This window comes from Otolemur garnettii, unplaced genomic scaffold (assembly GCF_000181295.1).
Source record: "Otolemur garnettii isolate 467f Iridium unplaced genomic scaffold, OtoGar3 scaffold00300, whole genome shotgun sequence".
NCBI lineage: Eukaryota > Metazoa > Chordata > Mammalia > Primates > Galagidae > Otolemur > Otolemur garnettii.
The window spans coordinates 538,989-558,022 of NW_003852695.1; the positions used below are offsets into that span (position 1 = coordinate 538,989).

At 39.8% G+C, this 19,034-nt stretch overlaps 1 protein-coding gene across 1 annotated transcript in view; it reads left to right on the forward strand.

The window, feature by feature from the left end:
- LOC105888352 (zinc finger protein 11-like) overlaps positions 1-8,910 on the forward strand; it is a 106,221-nt gene extending 97,311 nt beyond the window's left edge. Inside the window, exon 5 of the mRNA XM_023508964.1 lies at positions 8,168-8,910. Within this exon, the coding sequence (XP_023364732.1) occupies positions 8,168-8,910 (743 nt within the window). The remainder of the gene's footprint in view (positions 1-8,167) is intronic.
- The last annotated feature ends 10,124 nt before the right edge of the window (positions 8,911-19,034 follow it).

Here is a 19,034-nt window from a genome sequence, read left to right on the forward strand (position 1 = left end):
AAAAAAAAAAAAAAAGAAAATTGTAGATATCTAAAGTTTTTTATTGTTTCAGACAGGGTCTCACTGTGTGGCTAAAAATTATTTCTAATTCTATATCTATGTTTATTGTCATTTTATGCATCAAAATTTCTTTTATTTTTGACTTTTAACCTTAATATTATGAATTGGATAGTGAGGTTAAACTCTGTATACTTTATTTTTTTATTTATTTATTTTTTATTTTTTTTTTGAGACAGAGCCTCAAGCCATCACCCTGGGTAGAGTGCCGTGGCATCACAGCTCACAGCAACCTCCAACTCCTGGGCTCAAGCTTTTCTCTTGCCTCAGCCTCCCAAGTAGCTGGGACTACAGGTGCCTACCACAACACCTGGCTATTTTTTGGTTGCACCCGTCATTGTTTGGCAGGCCCAGGCTGGATTTGAACCCGCCAGCTCAGGTGTATGTGGCTGGCGCCTTAGCCGCTTGAGCCACAGGTGCCAAGCCAACTCTGTACAATTTAAGGTGATGTGGTATATAATTTACATATGCACTCAACACGTGTCTGCTGCCTGTACAAACATCTGTGTTTTTACCTTTATAGGTATTATTCATTCTTGTTCTTGACTAATCTTGTGTATGGATATATATATATGTTATAAATACACATATATATTTACAGTCAGTAATTGTTTTATTCTGTCTAGAGAGTAGTGAAAGTCTTAAATTTGTAATGTATTTATTGTTTGAATATATATTATTATGTGAGAGAAACATTTTTGTTATCTGAAGGTGATTTTTTGCTTTTTGGTTTTTTTTTGAGACAGAGTGTCATTTTGTCACCTCGGTAGAGTGCCATGACATCACAGATCACAGCAATCTAAAACTCTTGGGCTTAAGTGATTCTCTTGCCTCAGACTCCTGAGTAGCTGGAACTACAGGCATCTGCTACAATGCCTGGCTATTTTTTAGAGACAGGGATCTCACTCTTGTTCAGGTTGGTCTCAAACTCGTGAGCTCAGGCAGTCCACCTGCCTCGACCTCCTAAGTGCTAGGATTGAAGGTGATTTTTGAGAAATTTTGTAACTATTTTTATGTAGTCAAATTTGTAATTTTGGTGAAAAAGGTCAAATTGTTATCTCAAACATTATAGTAGCGTTAAGTATATTCATTTACATAGTTTTTCAACAGATTTCCAAATTATTTTTATTTTGTCAAATAGGAGAAAAATGCCCATTAAACAATAAGTTGTCTTTCCACCTCTCTTTAGCTCCTGAAGAATATCATTGTACTTTTTTTTTTCTTGAGACAGTTTCAAGCTGTCACCTTACGTAGAGTGCCGTGGCATTACAGTTCACTGCCTCAGCCTCCCAAGTAGCTGGGACTACAGGCACCTTCCACAGTGCCCAGCTATTTTTGTTGTTTCAGTGGTCATTGTTGTTTTAGCTGGCTTGGACTGGGTTCAAACCCACCAGCCTGGGTGTATGTGGCCAGCACCTTACCTACTGAGCTACGGGTGCCGCCTGTACTTTCTTTCTCTTTGAGTTTGACTACTTTAGATATTTTATGTACATTCAATAAAACAATGCCTCTTTCTTCTTCCTGTCCTATTTTACTCCAGTGTCTTCAGGGTTTTTCCTTAGTATAATATGTGGTAAGATGACTTTTTTTTTTTAAGAGACAGTCTCACCTTGGTAGAGTGCCATAGTGTCACAGCTTACAGCAACCTCAAACTCTTAGGCTTAAACGGTTCTCTTGCCTCAGCCTCCCAAGCAGCTGGGACTACAGACACCTGCCACAATGCCTGGGTATTTTTTTGTTGGAGTTGTCATTGTTGTTTAGCAGGCCTGGGATGGATTCGAACCCACCAGCCCCAGTGCATGTGGCTGGTGCCCCAACCACTGAGCTATGGATGCTGAGCCCAAGATGGCATTTTTTAAGGCCAGATAATATTCCATTTTATTTATATATATATTTATATACATTTATATAAATATATATAATTTATATATATATATACACACATACACACATATATATACATTTTCTGTATCTGCTTATCCATAAAAAGACATTTGGATTGCCTCCAAATAGTCATTTGAGACTAATGCTTCAGTATACATTAATGCGTAAAAATCATCTGTTCCATATTCTGCTTTGAATATATTTGAGGTACATCTTTGTTTTCATTTTTGGTTAACATCACTTTCATAAGCTTAGAGTCTGAGTTGTAGTTGTGTTTTTCACCAAGGAAGTGTGGTGTATACCCATGTGGTATACCCATTGGGTGGGAACTTTCCCAAATCCTTTCCCCTTTTTCTCCCCCCTATTTGAACTTAATTGAGTTATTTATTTATTTATTTATTTATTTTGAGACTGAGTTTCACTTTGTTGCCTGCCCTCTGTGGGGTAGACTGCCTAGCATCACAGCTCGTAACTCTTGGGCTCAAGCGATTCTCCTACCTCAGCCTCCCAAGTAGCTGGGACCACAGGCGCCCGCCACAACACCCACCTATTTTTTTTGTTGTTGTTTAGTAGGCCCAGGCCAGGTAGAGATTTTATCAAATCTACAGATCACATTTGGTAGTATTTAACAATATTGAGTCTTTTTTCACAACATTGTGGACATATCACTTTTCTTTTGGTTTCTAGTTTAATTTTATTTTATTGAAATAGAAGTATATTTATCAAGAAATATACTTGGTGTGATTTTTATTTCCTTAAATTTGTTGAGACTCATTTTGCAGCTTAACATATTTTCTATCTGGCACAATGTACTATGTGTGCTTAAGAGTAGTGTGTATACTCGAGTGATGCCTGTGGCTCAGTGAGTAGGGCACTGGCCCGATATACCGAGGGTGGCAGGTTCGAACCCAGCCCCGGCCATACTGCAACAAAAAATTAGCTGGGCATTCTGGCAGGTGCCTGTAAGTCCCAGCTACTCAGGAGGCTGAGGCAAGTGAATCTCCTAAGCCCAGGAGCTGGAGGTTGAAGTGAGCTGTGATGCCACAGCACTCTACCAAGGGCAACAGAGTGAGACTATGTCTCTTAAAAAAAAAAAAAATAGGGCTCGGCACCTATAGCTCAACCGGCTAAGGCACTGGCCACGTACACCTAAGGTGGCAGGTTCGAATCCCCAGCCCGGACCCGCCAAACAACAGTGACGGCTGCAACCAAAAAATAGCCGGGCATTGTGGCGGGCACCTGTGGTCCCAGCTACTTGGGACGCGGAGGTAAGAGACTCGCTTGAGCCCAGGAGTTGGAGGTTGCTGTGAGCTGTAATGCCACAGCACTCTACCCCGGGGGAAAGCTTGGGGCCTTTTTTAAAAAAAAAAAAAAAATAGTGTGTATCCTTGTGTTTTTGGGTGGCAACTTCAGACCATAACTTTTAGCTGTATATAAGATACAGTGTTGGCCAAGTCTTCTGTTTCTTTTTTGTTATTCTGTCAGTTTCTTTCTTTTCAATATTGAATGCGAGGTATCAGATTCTTCCACTATTACTGTACTGTCTGCCTCGTGCTTGAGTTCTGTGGAAGGTTGCTTCACACTCAAGTACCTGGGTGATACAGTAGTAGGTCTCTATGTTAGATTAATACTTATATAGCTTCTTGATTAATGGACCATTTTATCCTCGAGGAATAGTCTTTGTTGCCCCTCTTGACAATTTCTCATGTAATATTTATTTTGTCAATGTGATATTATTTGACATTGAATTCAATAAATTTTCTTCTTTCACTTTCAACCCACCTTGTGTTCTTATTTCTAAAGTGGTCTTTTGTGGAAAGTATAGAGTTAGATCTTGTTTGTTATATTAATTCCAAAAAATTTTTTTGATTGAATTTATTTACATAGAAAATAATGACTAAAATAGAATGATTCATTATTGCATTTATTTCTATAGGTCTTCTGGGTATTATGTTCTTACTTTATTTTACTATTTTCCTTGGGGTTTTTTTTTTTTTTTTTTTTTGCAGTTTTTGGCCGGGGGCTGGGGTTTAAATCCGCCACCTCTGGTATTCTGGTATATGGGGCTGGCGCCCTACTCCTTTGAGCCACAGGCACTGCCCTATTTTGTTGGTTTTTGTAGTGACATGTTTTGATTTTTTTCTCATTTCTTTTGTGTATCTACTATATTTTTTATTAATTTTTATTTTACAAATGCCAGGGGCATTGGGATATTTACTATAGATTTTTTCTTTGTGGTTAGCATAGATACTGCGTAAAACATCTGAAAGTTATAACCAACTATTTTAAGCTGAGAACTTTAATTTCATACAAAGCCCTGCCTTTGCACATCCCCAGTTACATACTTTTGATGGCACAAAGTACATATTTTTGAATAGTATATTCATAAACAGAAATGTATGGTTAATTAAAGATTTGTCTTTTCAAATATACGGCAGAACTGAAAGTATTTTATGTATCATCGTAATAACACAGAACAGTGTATGTATGAATATAGTCATCTTTTTTTTTTTTTTTTTTGAGACAGTCTCACTATCATCCTGGGGAGCGTGCCCTGGTATCATAGCCCATAGCAACCTTAGACTCTTGGGCTCAAGAGATCTTCTTGCCTCAGCTTCCTGAGTACTGGGACTACAGGTGCCCTCCACAGTGGCCAGCTATATTTTTCTATATTAGTAGATACCGGGTCTTGCTCTTGCTCAGGCTGGTCTCCAACTCCTGAGCTCAATTAATCCTCCCATATTGGGAGTGCTAGGATTATAGGCGGGAACACCAAGCCCGGCAGGATATAATCATCTTTACCACAGAACTTTATATATTTATTTACCTTAACTATGTAAATCATATTTTACTTTTCAGTATGAAGAACTGACTCTGTGGCATTTCATGTAGGGTGTGTATTTTGGATATAAATTTATTAAGGTTTTTGTTTGATTTTAGAAATTCTTTATTTTTAATTTGTAATAATTATTTTTCTCATCAAGTTCACTGATTCTATATAATTATTATTTTTTTAAATTTATTTTTATTTATTTTTAATTTTTTTTTTTGTTTGTTTAGAAACAGAGTCTCACTTTGTCATCCTCGGTAGAGTGCTGTGGCATCACAGCTCACAGCAACCTCCAGCTCTTGGGCTTAGGCAGTTCTCTTGCCTTAGCCTCCTGAGTAGCTGGGACTACAGGTGTCCACCACAATGCCTGGCTATTTTTTTGTTGTAGTTTGGCCATTTGAGCCTGCCACCCTCAGTATATTTGGCTGGTGCCCTACTAACTGAGCCACAGGCGCCACCCATAATTATTATTTTTTTAAGACAGAGTCTCACCCATTCTCCCTAGGGTTGTGTGCTGTGGGTCATAGTTCATAGCAACCTCAAACTCCTGGGCTCAAGCAATTGTCTTGTCTCAGACTCCCAAGTTGCTGGGACTACAGTTGCCCACCACAATGCCCAGCTAGTTTTTCTGTGTTTATTTTATTTTATTTTATTTTTCCGTGTGCTTTTTTTTTTTTTTTAATTAAATCATAGTTGTGTACATTAATGCAATCACAGGATACAATGTGCTGGTTTTACATACAATTGGAAATGTTTTCATCAAACGGGTCAACATATCCTTCATGGCATTTTCTTAGTTACTATGTTAAGACATTTATATTCTACTGCCCATTTATATTCTTTTAAGGTATGCTGGGCTGAGGCTTTTCTGTTTTAACGTTTTGTTCATTGATAAGGTAAATCTTATATGCCCAGTGACTATGATTTAATGTTTCCAGTCAGGTGAATTAGACTCTGATTATCTACTTCAACTTCTTTTAAAAATTAACCCTGCTTTATGAACCATGCAAAGAACATAATATAGCATTTTTAAGAGTTTGAGGTGCTGTGAGCTATGACGTCATGGCACTCTACTGAGGGCGACATAGTGAGACTTTGTCTCAAAAAAAAATGAAGATCTTTTGAGCCCAGTAGTTTGAGGTTGCTGTGAGGTATGATGCCATGGCACCCTACCAAGGGCAACAAAGTGAGACTCTGTCTTAAAATAGTAATAATAATAAAATAACTACTTCGTACTTATTTGGGCCACTTGAATTTTTTTTGTCCTTTTGTTAGACTGTATAGCTTGCTTTCTTTGATGTCTTGTAATCTTTGCTGAGCTTTTTGTCATTTAAAAACAGCTACCTGTTTCATCCTTTAGTGCATGATTTTATGCAGGGAAAAATTAGACCTATGTAGCCACACTAGACATTCTGGGCACTTCTCCAAAGTGTTGGAAGGATGTGTCTTTTATAGAGTACTATGTTTTTTTTTTTCTGTTAGAAAGGTTTGGGCCAGGTGCAGTGCCTCATGCCTGTAATCCTAGCACTCTGGGAGGCCAAGGTGAGTGGAATACCTGAGACCACAAGTTGGAGACCAGCCTGAGCCAGGTGAGACCTTGTCTCTAAAAAACAGCTGGGTGTTGTGGTCCCAGCTACTTGGAAGGCTGAGGCAAGACAATCGCTTGAGCCCACAGTTTGAGGTTTCTGTGAGCTATGATCCCATAACACTTTACTGAGAGTGACAAAGTAAAACTCTGTCAAAAAAAAAAAGGGGGAGACCTTGGTGCCTATAACTCAGCAGCTAGGGCGCCAGCCACATACACCAAAGCTGGCGGGTTTGAACTGGGTCCAGGCCTGCCAAACAACAATGACAACTACAACAAGAAAATAACTGGGCGTTGTAGTAGGCACCTGTCATTCCAGCTACTTGGGAGGCTGAGGCAAGAGAATCACTTAAGCCCAAGAGTTTGAGGTTGCTGTGAGCTGTGACGCATGGCATTCTACTGAGGGTGACAAAGTGAGACTCAGTCTCAAAAAAAGAAAAAGAAAATAGAAAGGTTTGCCTATTTCTTCATAAGAGCCTGTAATCTAAGCTGGACATGGTGGTTCATGCCTGTCTAGCACTCTGGGAGGCCAAGGCAGATGGATTACCTCAGCTCAGGAGTTTAAGACCAGCCTGAGCAAATCGAGACCCCATCTCTATTAGAAATAGAAAAAAACCTAGCCGGACATTGTGGTGGATGACTATAGTCCTAGCCACAAGGCAGGGGGATCACTTGAGCCTAAGAGTTTAAGATTGCTGGGAGCTATGACTAGCAGGGCACACTCTACTCCAGATGACTGAGTAAGACTCTGTCTGAATTAAAAAAATTTTTAAAAGCCCTTAATCTTTTCCTTCCATGATAATTCTGTATGTTCTGCAGTCTTTCTGATTTGCTGTAATGGTTATTGATCTTTGTGCTCACTAGACTCAACATGTGATTTAAAGTATATGTACATTTCTTTTCAGCCCTACATACTAAAGGAAGCAATACCCAGTCTTTGGAAAGCCCTAGAGAAATTCAGGATATTGGATATAGGATTGGATTAAGTGTTCAGTCAAATATTTCTGAAGACCAGAGATTTATGATTGAAGAGAATATATTTAAATGTGATCAATTCGATGTATCCATTATAAAAAGTTTCATATTCTTCCACCAACAAATAATACCATTTTGTACCAAAATTTATAACTGTGATCAGTATGATAAGGTGTTTACCCAATCGTCATTGCTTAATCAATATCAAGGAATAGATAATTGGGGAAAACATTACCTATATGATAAGACTTTGATGTCTTTTATCCAAGACTCTTCCCTAAATAATTACCAAGATATTTATTTTGGTGAAAAAAATTATCAGTGCAATGAACCTGAAAAAACCTTGAACCAAGACTCTTGCTTAAGAAAATATCAGAAATCTCAATATCCAGACTTTCCTTACAAATGTACAAAATGTGAAAAAGTCCTTAATCAAGGTTTAAAGTTTATTAGCAGTGAGACTATCCACATTCCGGAGTATTTTTACAAATGTAATGAATGTATGGAAGCTTTCACCCCATCAGGGAAACATTTTCAAAATCAGGGAATTCATCTTAGAGAAAATTCATACAGATGTAACAAATGTCAGAAAGTTTTTATTCAGTCATCCAGTCAAAGAAAACATAGCGTAATCCATACTGAAAAAACCTTTTGCAAATGTAAAGAACATGGTGAAACCTTTAACAGGAGTTCACAAATTCAGCAACATCAGAAACTTTATACTGGAGAAAAACCTCACAATTCTAAAAGAGGTAGTAAATTCTGTACTTGCTCCTCAAATCTTAGTGTGCATCAAAGAATTCATCTTAGAGAGAAACGCTACAAGTGTAAAGAAGGTGGTAAAGCCTTTAATAACAGTTCAAGCCATACTCAACATCAGAGAGCTGGTACTGGGAAAAAAGCATACAAATGTAAAGAATGTGGCAAAGCCTTTAACTGTAGTTCCAATCGTATTCCACGTAGGAGAATTTATACTGTAGCAAAACCCCACAAATGTGAACAGTGTGGCATATCTTTTGCTCAGCTGGGGGGCCTTAAACAACATCAACAAATTCATACTGGAGTGAAACCCTACAAATGTGAGGAATGTGGCACATCCTTTACTAGATTTTCAATCCTTAGACAACATCACAGAATTCATACTGGAGAAAAACCCTACAAATGTGAAGATTGTGGCAAAGCTTTTATCTGTAGTTCCAGCCTTACTCAACATCAGAGAATTCATACTGGAGTGAAACCCTACAAATGTAAAGAATGTGGGAAGACATTTAACCGTAGTTCCCACCTTACTCAACATCAGAGAATTCATAGTGGAGTGAAACCCTACCAATGTAAAGAATGTGGCAAAGCCTTTTACTGTAGTTCACACCTTACTCGACATCAGAGAATTCACACTGGAGAAAAACCCTACAGTTGTAAAGAATGTGGTAAATCCTTTAACCAGTCTTCAAGCCTTAGAGAACATGAGAGAATTCATACAAAAAAGAAGCCCTACAAATGTAAAGAATATGACAAAATCTTTTACCGTGGTTCACAACTCACTCAACATCAGAAAATTCACACTACAGAAACTCTGTAGATGTAATATATGTCAAAAGAGTTTTGATAAATTACCATGCAGTTCATAAGAAAATACACTTTACTGTTGTAATAAATGTGGGGCCATATACATGTGTATAATCAAAACATAAGTCTGTGTGCATCAAGGGATTCACCTAAGTAAAAACTAAAGTATACTTTGTAAATTTAACCCAGAGTATTTGCCATAGGGGTTATAATGGGAAGTCAAAGCAATTAGATAATTTATTTGGCTGTGTTTCTTTTTTTTTCCTTTTATAATGGGAAGTCAAAGCAATTAGATAATTTATTTGGCTGTGTTTCTTTTTTTTTTGAGACAGCCTCAAGCTATTTTCCTGAGTAGAGTGCTGTGGTGTCACAGCTCACAACTTCCAACTCTTGGGCTTAAGCAATTCTCTTGCCTCAGCCTCCCAATTAGCTGGGACTACAGGTGCATGCCACCACGCCCAGCTATTTTTTGGTTGTAGTTGTCATTGTTTGACAGGCCTGGGCTGGATTTGAACCCACCAGCTCTGCTGTATGGCTGGCGCCTTAGCTGCTTCAGGTACAGGTGCTACAGGTGCCACCCTTGGCTATAGTTTTCAAAAGAGCAAGAACATTGACTTATAGACAGGTAAAATTATATTCAGTGGGTATATTGTATTGATGGTTTTTGAAAATTTTCAAAAGCAACTATCATTGTGATGTAATTCAGTTCTCAAATTACATGATGTTCTACTTTATAGTGTTTATAGGAAAATGTGTCATCTCCTGTTTCTCCATGAGAGGTATGAGAGGCCATTCAATATTAGGTAAATGTAATACCAGTTTTTTCCTTGAAAGTTTAATGGCAAGTGTAAAATACATTAAGGAAATCTAAAGAAACATGATTTTGTGCTTTAATTATAAAATAATGATGCATGTAAGCATACAGTATGTATTCAGGGCATTTTTCTGTGTTAAAGTAAGAGAGAAACATTTTGAATTTTCACTGTGAATTGTTTTATGAATTGCTCCTTATTACCAAACCAAACAAAACAACAAAAACAAACACTAGCCAGTTAACATACTGGCATATCTTTATAGTAGAATGAAATAGAATATTGAATATTATTTGATGTGATAGAGAACATAGAAATATTGAATTGTTTTGATATGACAGAAAGAAGTATATCTTTAAAGATATCAGAGGAAAGGGAAGATAACTCCTGTTGGACAGGTTGTATATGTAACTCAAATCAAGGTGCACTGAATAATTAGCCTTACCCTTTAAAGTGAGCATAATTTTAAGATTACTGGTTTAGGCAAAAAAAAAAAAGTGTTTCTTGACTGCTTGTAACCCTTATGTACGATGAATGAAGTATTGCCCTGCCACCAATGTCAAAGTGTCCAAGATTGTAGTTAACAGATGAAAATAATGTATTATTGCATAACACAGTAGAATGACTTCTCTAGTAATCTCTTCTTCCCAAAGCCCCTAAAGTTCTAATAATTTGGAGAATATTGTTTTCATACTTGCAATTTTGTATCATTTTCTCTTTTTTATTACTATGGAAATATTGTGATGCTTATAATAAAGATTATTTGGGAATATAATTTAAATTAATACCTTTAAATCCTAAATATTCATTCAGTTTTCCCCAATATTTTCCTTTGCACATCGCTCTTATCTGGGCCAAGTGAGCACATAAAGATTACTGTGTTTTGATTTACACTGAGTGCAATATACATATATCAAGCTAAAATTAAACTTCATACAAGAGAACTAAGAAAAATCCGTGTGTATGTGTCTATCCTACCTACTACCTTCAGAAGGCAATGAAAATAGTGAATCAGAACATAATTTCAAAAGACTTGCTGATTTATAAGCAAACTAGATCTTACAAATTCCCAAGGCAAACTTAGGTTCTCTACTGTATATCAAATTTATTTCTCACAAATCTTATTTCTCCAAGGTACAGAATCCTGTCTTTTTTTTTTTTTTTTAACTTTCTGCCTATTTAAAGTAAGTAATATTATGATTTCATTATCTTTCAACGTGGATGTAGATGGGCTATCACATGCTCTCACTTTACAGTGGGGCGGCTGATGCCCTACAAGCATAAGCTGTATAAGAGGATGTGTGAGTGACATGCTCCCTATGCCCTGAGTCATTTTAGGGGCATCCTTGTACTCACTCAGTGACCCACAAGCACCTAACAAATGGGCAACACCACCCCAAATAGATTTCCCTCTCCACCTTTTCACTTCTCTTTTTCTTTGGCTACTGGGCTTGTGCTGGCTAGCTGGCCAGTTGGTGTGTAAAATGTTCACACATGCAAAGTGATTCCAAAGTGCAGAAGGTACCAGGCAACCAAAGACAGAGACAGGCAAATCCACTTGTCAGTAAAGGGTGATTTATTGGGGAATTTATAGGCAGGTGCATAGTTACGTGTAACAAAAAGATAGGTGGATTTTCATGCTGTTACACTCCAAATACATAGCTTATATACTCCAGGAAAAGGGTATACATGTTAACATGCAGGACAGTTAAAGTTGACTCACCTTCCAGAAGACAAAAATGCCAGTGCCTGTAATTTGTGTGATAACATCAGGGTTTTGACCCAAGGGCAGTATTTATGTTAATATGTGCTCTTACATAAAGCATAGTTGATAAAGTAAAAATCTGAGAGGCATTCACAGCAGGGGCTAATTAGAAGTCAACATGCTGTACTAGTATCCAAGGAGGAGTCGCTTCAGCCTCTACACAGGTCCCTCCCCAGTCCCATGGAGCCCTTAAAGTTCAGAAGAGCCTGAACTTTAGGCAGTCTGGATCCATTCGGCTTTCAAAAGGGAATTGAACTTGCTCACCTCCAGGTTATTCCCATATTTATTATTCTTGCCACAGAAGAAGTTACAGGAAATGAGCAAGAATGGGGAGAGGTGGAGTGGGTCAGAGTTGTATGTGTGTGTTTAAATTTCTCACTGAAAGTTTACTTACAGACTATGTCACCAGGCATGTCTACTGTAGGTTAACAGGAAGAGAGATGTGGTCGTCCACAGACAGGTTGGAAGAGCGGGACAGGAGGACCTGGAAACAGGACGTGGTGGTGGCAGTTGGACTGTTCAGCAGGGGTGACAAAACAGGCAGAATTAACAGGTCTCTGGTTCCAGTGCTGGTCCATCATGTGGGCAAGTAGCTTTCTCCAGGCTTTTGGGGAGATGGGGTAGGGGGCTTGCTTCTCAAATTTGCACAACATTCTTCAGGAAGCCAAACTTCTGCTTCTGTCTGCATTGCATAGGGAGAGGCTCACTGTGCACTAAAGATGGGGATGCAGAGTAGTCTGGGCCAGGCAGGCAGATGGGCTGCTGAGCTTTGAGTTCCTGTGTGTATACTTGGGACAGATGGGTTTGCTATGACTCCCCCACTTTGCCTTCCAGAGTGGTAGGATTTCAGGTATGAGCCACCATGCCCAGCTTAATACACCTTATCTTAAATTTTATGTAAAGAAAATGAAAAGTAAACAATGACATTGTGACTTTACCAACTGAAAAAATGTAAACATTTCCCACTACAGAATGCTATTAAAGGTTGATGGGTATCAGTCCTCCATTGACTAGGGCTAGGAGAGTGAAAAATCTACACCTTTTTTTCTGAATTAAAGAATAAGCCTGGGCAGGGTAGCTCATACCTGTAATCCTAGTACTCTGGAAGACAAGTGGATTGCCTGAGCTCACACGTTTGAGACTAGCCTGAGCAAGAGCGAGACCCCCATCTCTAAAAAATAGCTGGGTGCTGTGGTGGGCGCCATACTCCCAGCTAGTTGGGAGGCTGAGGCAAGAGAATCGCTTAAGCCCAAGAGTTTGAGGTTGCTGTGAGCTGTGACTCCACCGCACTCTACCCAGGGCAACATAGTGAGACTCTGTCTCAAAAAAAAAAATCTTCTATCAAAAAAAAAGACAAGGAAGCCCAGTCTCACCACTTTTATTCAGCATAGTACTGGAAGATTGAGCCAGAGGAATCAGCAAAGAAAAAATATTCAAAATAGAAATGGAGAAGTAAAATTGTCTCTACCTGCACATGAGATGATATTCTATATTTAAAAAACTCCAAAGACTATAGATAAAAAATGAACTGACAAAAGCACCCACATCAGAAAATCAACATGTAAAAGTGATTTATATTTTTATACATAAAGTCTCATTAACAAAAGCATCAGAAAGTATGTAATACTTACGATTCAACTTGACAAAGGAGGTGAAAGATGTTTAGTAAAATTCATAATATTGATAAAAGCAATTGAAAAAAACAAAAGACACCCCTTACTGTTGTGCCCAGGAGTTCCACAAAGACCACGCTGCCAAAGAAACCAAATTTACAGCAGAATCCTTTAAAGTGCTGGCCTCAGTGTCCCAACATAGGATTTCAGAGAGCAGCCCTGAGTGCTTAAGGGGCTGGGTTTTTAAGGGTTGGTCTGCATCCTGGTTGGCACACAGGCTATCCAAGTGCATTTGGGTGGGGTAGCAAGTAAGCATTGTACGAAAGCAGGATTTTGCGGTTAGCCACGTCATACTTTTTTTTTTTAAGAGAGAGTTTCACTTTTGTCATCCTCGATAGAGTGCTGTGGTGTCACAGCTCACAGCAAACTCCAGCTCTTGGACTTAGGTGAGTCTCTTGCCTCAGCCTCCTGAGTAGCTGGGACTATAGGCACCTGCCACAATGCTTGGCTATTTTTTTGTTGCAGTTTGGCTGGGGCTGGGTTTGAACTCGCCACCCTCGGTATATGGGGCCAGCCTTACTCACTGAGCCACAGGCACTGCCCATTTTTGTTTTAATATTTTCCTCTATACATCTTTATCTCAGTATTCATACATCTTTGTCTCAGTATTCTCTCCACCTGGTATTGTTTAAAGGTCAGTCAAGGCATAGTCTATTTGTTTCCCAGGGAGTTAGTCAAGCAAGAAGTTAGTGAGAACTTTCCCATCTATCTTGGGAGTGAACCAGACTTACTCCATTTTGTTGAGGGCTTGCAGCCCAGGAATTTGTCAGAAGTTAACTGGTATTTTTCCATTATAGCCTAGGCCTATCATTACTTATGGATTGAAAAAATTAATATTAGTAAAACGTTCATAACACACAAAGCAAACTGTAAGTCCAATGCGATTTCCTTTTTTGTAGAGTCTCACTTTATTGCCCTTGGTAGAGTGTTGTCACACAGCTCATAGCAACCTCCAACTCCTGCGCTTAGGTGATTTTTTTGCCTCAGCCTCTGAGTAGCTGGGACTACAGGCACCTGCCACAATACCCAGCTATTTTTTGTTGCAGTTTGGGTGGGGCTGGGTTTGAACCCGCCACCTTTGCCAGTGCCCTACCCATTGAGCCACAAGCGCCACCCCCAATGCAATTACCATTTAAATTTTAATGACATTTTCCACAGGGAAAAAAAATCTAAAATTTCTGTGTTACCACAAATGACCCTAAGGAGTCAGCAAAATCTTGAGAAAGAACTAAGCTGAAGACATAATACAGGGTGTTGTGTTTGTGTGAAATTTAAAATAGTTGTAAGTGCATGATAGAATTTGTAAAGATTGGAAAGAAACACTTTTATTGTTCTTGTTAATTTTCAACATATCCACCATCATTACTAATACAAAGGGTAATATGATTCTATAGTTCTCTGAAAACACTTTCAAGCTGATTTTCAGTAATACCAGCAATCACATCAGTTATCCTAGCTTACAAGTCTTTTTTTTTTTGACTAGAGTGCTGTGGCATTATAGCTCACAGCAACCTAGACTATTGGGGCTCAAGTGATTCTCTTGCCTCAGCCTTGCTAGTAGCTGGGATTACAGGCACCCACCACAACACGCAGCTATTTTTAGAGATGGGATCTTGCTCTGGTTCAGGCTAGTCTTGAAGTCCCAAGCTCAGGCAGTACACTGGCCTTGGCCTCCCAGAATGCTAGGATTACACACATGAGCCACTGTGGCTGGCCTTAAAATGATAATTATTAAAATATAATGTGACAGTCAAAAGTTCACTATACACTGGACAATGTTCTAAGCCCTTTATAGACTTTTAGTTAACAATTTTAGATAGAAAGTAGTACATCAGACTATTTTACACATGTGGAAATTATGTATATACAAATTAATTTTTTTTTTTTTAAGAGACAGAGTCTCACTTTATCACCCTTGGTAGGGTGCCGTGGCATCATAGCTCACAGCAACCTCCAACTCCTGGGCTTAGGCGATTCCCTTGCCTTAGCCTTCAGAGTAGCTGGGATCATAGGCACCTGCCACAATACCTGGCTGTTTTTTGTTGCAGTTTGGCCAGGGTTGGGTTCGAACTCGCCACCCTCCTTTTATGGGGCTGGCACCCTACCCACTGAGCCACAGGTGCCTCCCTACAAATTAAATTTCTAATCTTAGTTCTGACTAGGAAAAGGAAGTTATTGATATAAAATATATAGATTTTTATTTTATTTATATATTTTTTGAGACAGTCTCACTTTGTCATGTTCGTAGAGTGCTGTGGAGTCACAGAGCACAGCAACCTCAAACTCTTGGGCTCAACAGATCCTCTTGCGTTCCTTTTTCTATTTTTAGTAGGGATGGGGGTCTTGATGTTGCTCAGGCTGGTCTTGAACTCCAGAACTCAGGCAATCCACCCACCTCACCCTCCCAGAGTGCTAAGATTACAGGCATGAGCCACTGCACCCAGCCTCTTGCAAGTCTTCTAAAGATCGAGGTTTGGTTGAATAAACATTAGTTTTCCATGTCCCCATAAAAAGAAATCCAATGGAGTCGAATCTGGTGAATATGGAGGCCAAGAAAGTGGTCCACCTGTTCCAATCTCTCTGTTAGGGAATTTCCCATGTAGAAACTAACATGCAAAGCAAAGTCACAAGGAGCACCATCTCATTGAAACACTATTAGTCCTAATTGTTCAAGCTGAGGAATAAAGTACCTTTGCAGCATTTCGAAATAGCTATCACCATAAACAACATGCCCTTCAAAAAAGAATGGCCCTATGACTCAATTTTTTCCAAAGCACACTGCACATTAACCTTGGGAGGATCTCTTTCATGTTCAACAGACTTGTGTGGATTTTCAGTTCCCCAGATATGGCAGTTATTCCTGTTGACCTTGCCACTCATGTGGAATGTTGCTTCATCAGAGAACATCAAATTACTCAAAAATGCATCATCGTTGCTAAGTTTTTCATTGTGACATTTTTCATTATGACAGAAAGCTAGTCGTGTATAATCCTCTTCTAACATTGGATGCACTTGAATTTTGTATGCTTTCATGTGAAGTCTTGTCCGCAGAATCTTATGCACAGTAGACTTTGGAAGCCTCAGCTCTAGTGATGCCCGTCTTAATGATTTTGTTGGACTTGCCTCAAAGGTTTCTTCTACGGATGCAACTGTTTCTTCACTAACTCGTGGCCTGCCAGACCGTGGCTTGTCACTGACAGAACCTGTTTCTTTAAATTTTTTCATCCACTTGGATATGGAATTCCTGTGTGGTGCTTCCTTCTTATAATGGGTTCTAAACCTTCTTTGGACAGCAGTGGTAGACTTTAGTTCAACCAACCAAAGAACACAATTTAATTTCTCTTCTATTGAAGCCATGGGTCAATAGTGATTCTGAAAAATAAAAAGTTAAATTTCTAAAAATAAAATTTATAAAGACCAAAAAATCTATATACATCAAGCTTTCTAATCGTTTCTATGAATTCTGTCACATACACGTACAAAGTTACAACTATTCTAAATTGCACACGAACTTTATGGACACCCTATGTTTTTTGAGGAAGCTATTAGCGAGCTGTGCAATCAAGAGTATGATATTGACATAAAAAGTCACACAGGGGTGGCGCCTGTGGCTCAGTAGGTAGGGTGCTGGCCCCATATACCAAGGCTGGTGGGTTCTAGTCTGGCCCTGGCCAAACTGCAACAAAAAATAGCTGGGTGTTGTGGTGGGCGCTTGTAATCCCAGCTACTCGGGAGGCTGAGGCAAGAGAATCGCCTAGGGCGATAAAGTTAAAGTCTAAGTCTCTCTCTAAAAAAAAAAAAAAGTCATACAGACCAATGAAACAGTAAAGAGCAGGCCAGGCGTGGTGGCTCATGCCTGCAATCTTAGCACTCTAGAAGGCTGAGGTGGGTAGATTCCCTGAGCTCACAGGTTCAAGACCAGTCGGAGCCGGAGCCAGACCTTGTCTCTCACAATAGCTGAGCGTTGTGGCAGGCGCCTGTAGTCTCAACTAGTAGGGAGGCTGAGGCAAGAGAATCACTTAAGCCCAAGAGTTTGAGGATGCTGTGAGCTGTGATGCCACAGCACTCTACCAAGTGTGACATAGTGAGACTCTGTCTCAAAAAATAAAAAAAGAAAGAAAGAAAACAGGGGCAGTGCCTGTTGCTCAGTGGTTAGAGTGCTGGCCACATACACCCAGGCTGGCAGGTTCAAACCCAGCCTGGGCCAGCTAAACAACAATGACAACTGCAACAAAATAAATAGCTGGGTGTTGTTGGGGGGGGGGGGCTGTAGTCCCAGCTGCTTGGGAGGCCAAGGCAAGAGACTTGCTTAAGCCCAAGAGTTTAAGGTTGCTGTGAGCTATGATGCCACAGCACTCTACCGAGGGTGATATAGTGAGACTCTCTCTCTCAAAAAAAAAGAGCAAGTAGAAATAAACCCATATGTATATGGTCAAGTGATCTTTATTTTTGAGACAGAGTCTCATTCTGTCACCCTGGGTAGAGTGCTGTGGCATCATCACAGCTCATAGCAATCTCTTTTTTTTTTTTTTTTTTTGAAACACAGCCTCAAGCTGTCCCCCTGGGTAGAGTGCCGTGGCATCACAGCTCACAGCAACCTCCAATTCCTGGGCTCAAGCGAGTCTCCTGCCTCAGCCTCTCAAGTAGCTGGGACCACAGGCGCTCGCCACAACACTCAGCTATTTTTTTGGTTGCAGCCGTCATTGTTGCTTGACGGGCCAGGATTCGAACCTGCCACCTTAGGTATATGTGGCTGGCGCCTTAGCCACTTGAGCCAAGGCGCCAAGTCCTCAAAGCAATCTCTAACTTAACAGTTCAAGTGGTCTTTCTGCCTCAGCCTCCCAAATAGCTAGGACAACAGGTACCTGCCACAATACTTGGTAGGTTTCGCTATTTTTAGTAAAGACAGGGTCTTGTTCTTGCTCAGGCTGGTCTCAAACTCCTGAGCTTAGGCAATCCACCCTCCTTGGCCTCCCACAGTGCTAGGATTATAGATGTGAGCCATCTTGACCGGCCTCCATCAACTAATCTTTGGAGGGGTACCAAGATTCACAAAACAGTAAGTAGTTTATTCAATAAATGATGCTAAAAAGTGGCTATGCATGTAGAAAAAAAAGTGGACACTTACACAAAATTAACTCAAAATGGATTAAGAACAATTGTCAGACTATAAACTGTCTAGAAGAAAACATAAAAAATGATCTCTTGTCAGCAATGTCTTATATATCACACCACAAAAATAACATGTAATAAAACCCATAAACTGTCCAAACAGGATGACATAAACCTAAAGTTTCTTCACAGCAAAGGAAATACAGAACAAGAGAAAAACAACACAAGGATTGAAAGAAAATATATCTGATTAGAGTTTTAAAAAACAGCCTGAAGGCTGGGCACGGTGGCTGATACCTGTAATCCTAGCATTGTGGGAGGACAAGGTAGGTGGACTGCTTTGAGCTCACAAGTTCAAGACAAGCCTGAGCCAGAGTGAGACCCTGTTCTCTAAAAATAGCTAGGCATTGTGGCGGGTACCTGTAGTGCCACTACTCGGGAGGCTGAGGCAAGAGGATCACTTGAGCCCAAGAGTTTGACGTTGCTGTGAGCTAGGATGGCACAGTACCCTACTAAGGGCAACAAAGTGAGGCTCTTTCTCAAAAACAAACAAAAAACCAACCCGACATAAAATCCTAAAGGGAGTCCATTATGTTGAAAAATGAAATGATGGGTCAGTGCCTGTGGCTCAAGTGGCTAAGGTGCCAGCCACATTCACCTAAGGTGGCAGGTTCGAATCCAGCCTGGGCCCACCAAACAACAATGACGGCTGCAACCAAAAAATAGCCGGGCGTTGTGGCGGGCGCCTATAATCCCAGCTACTTGGGAGGCTGAG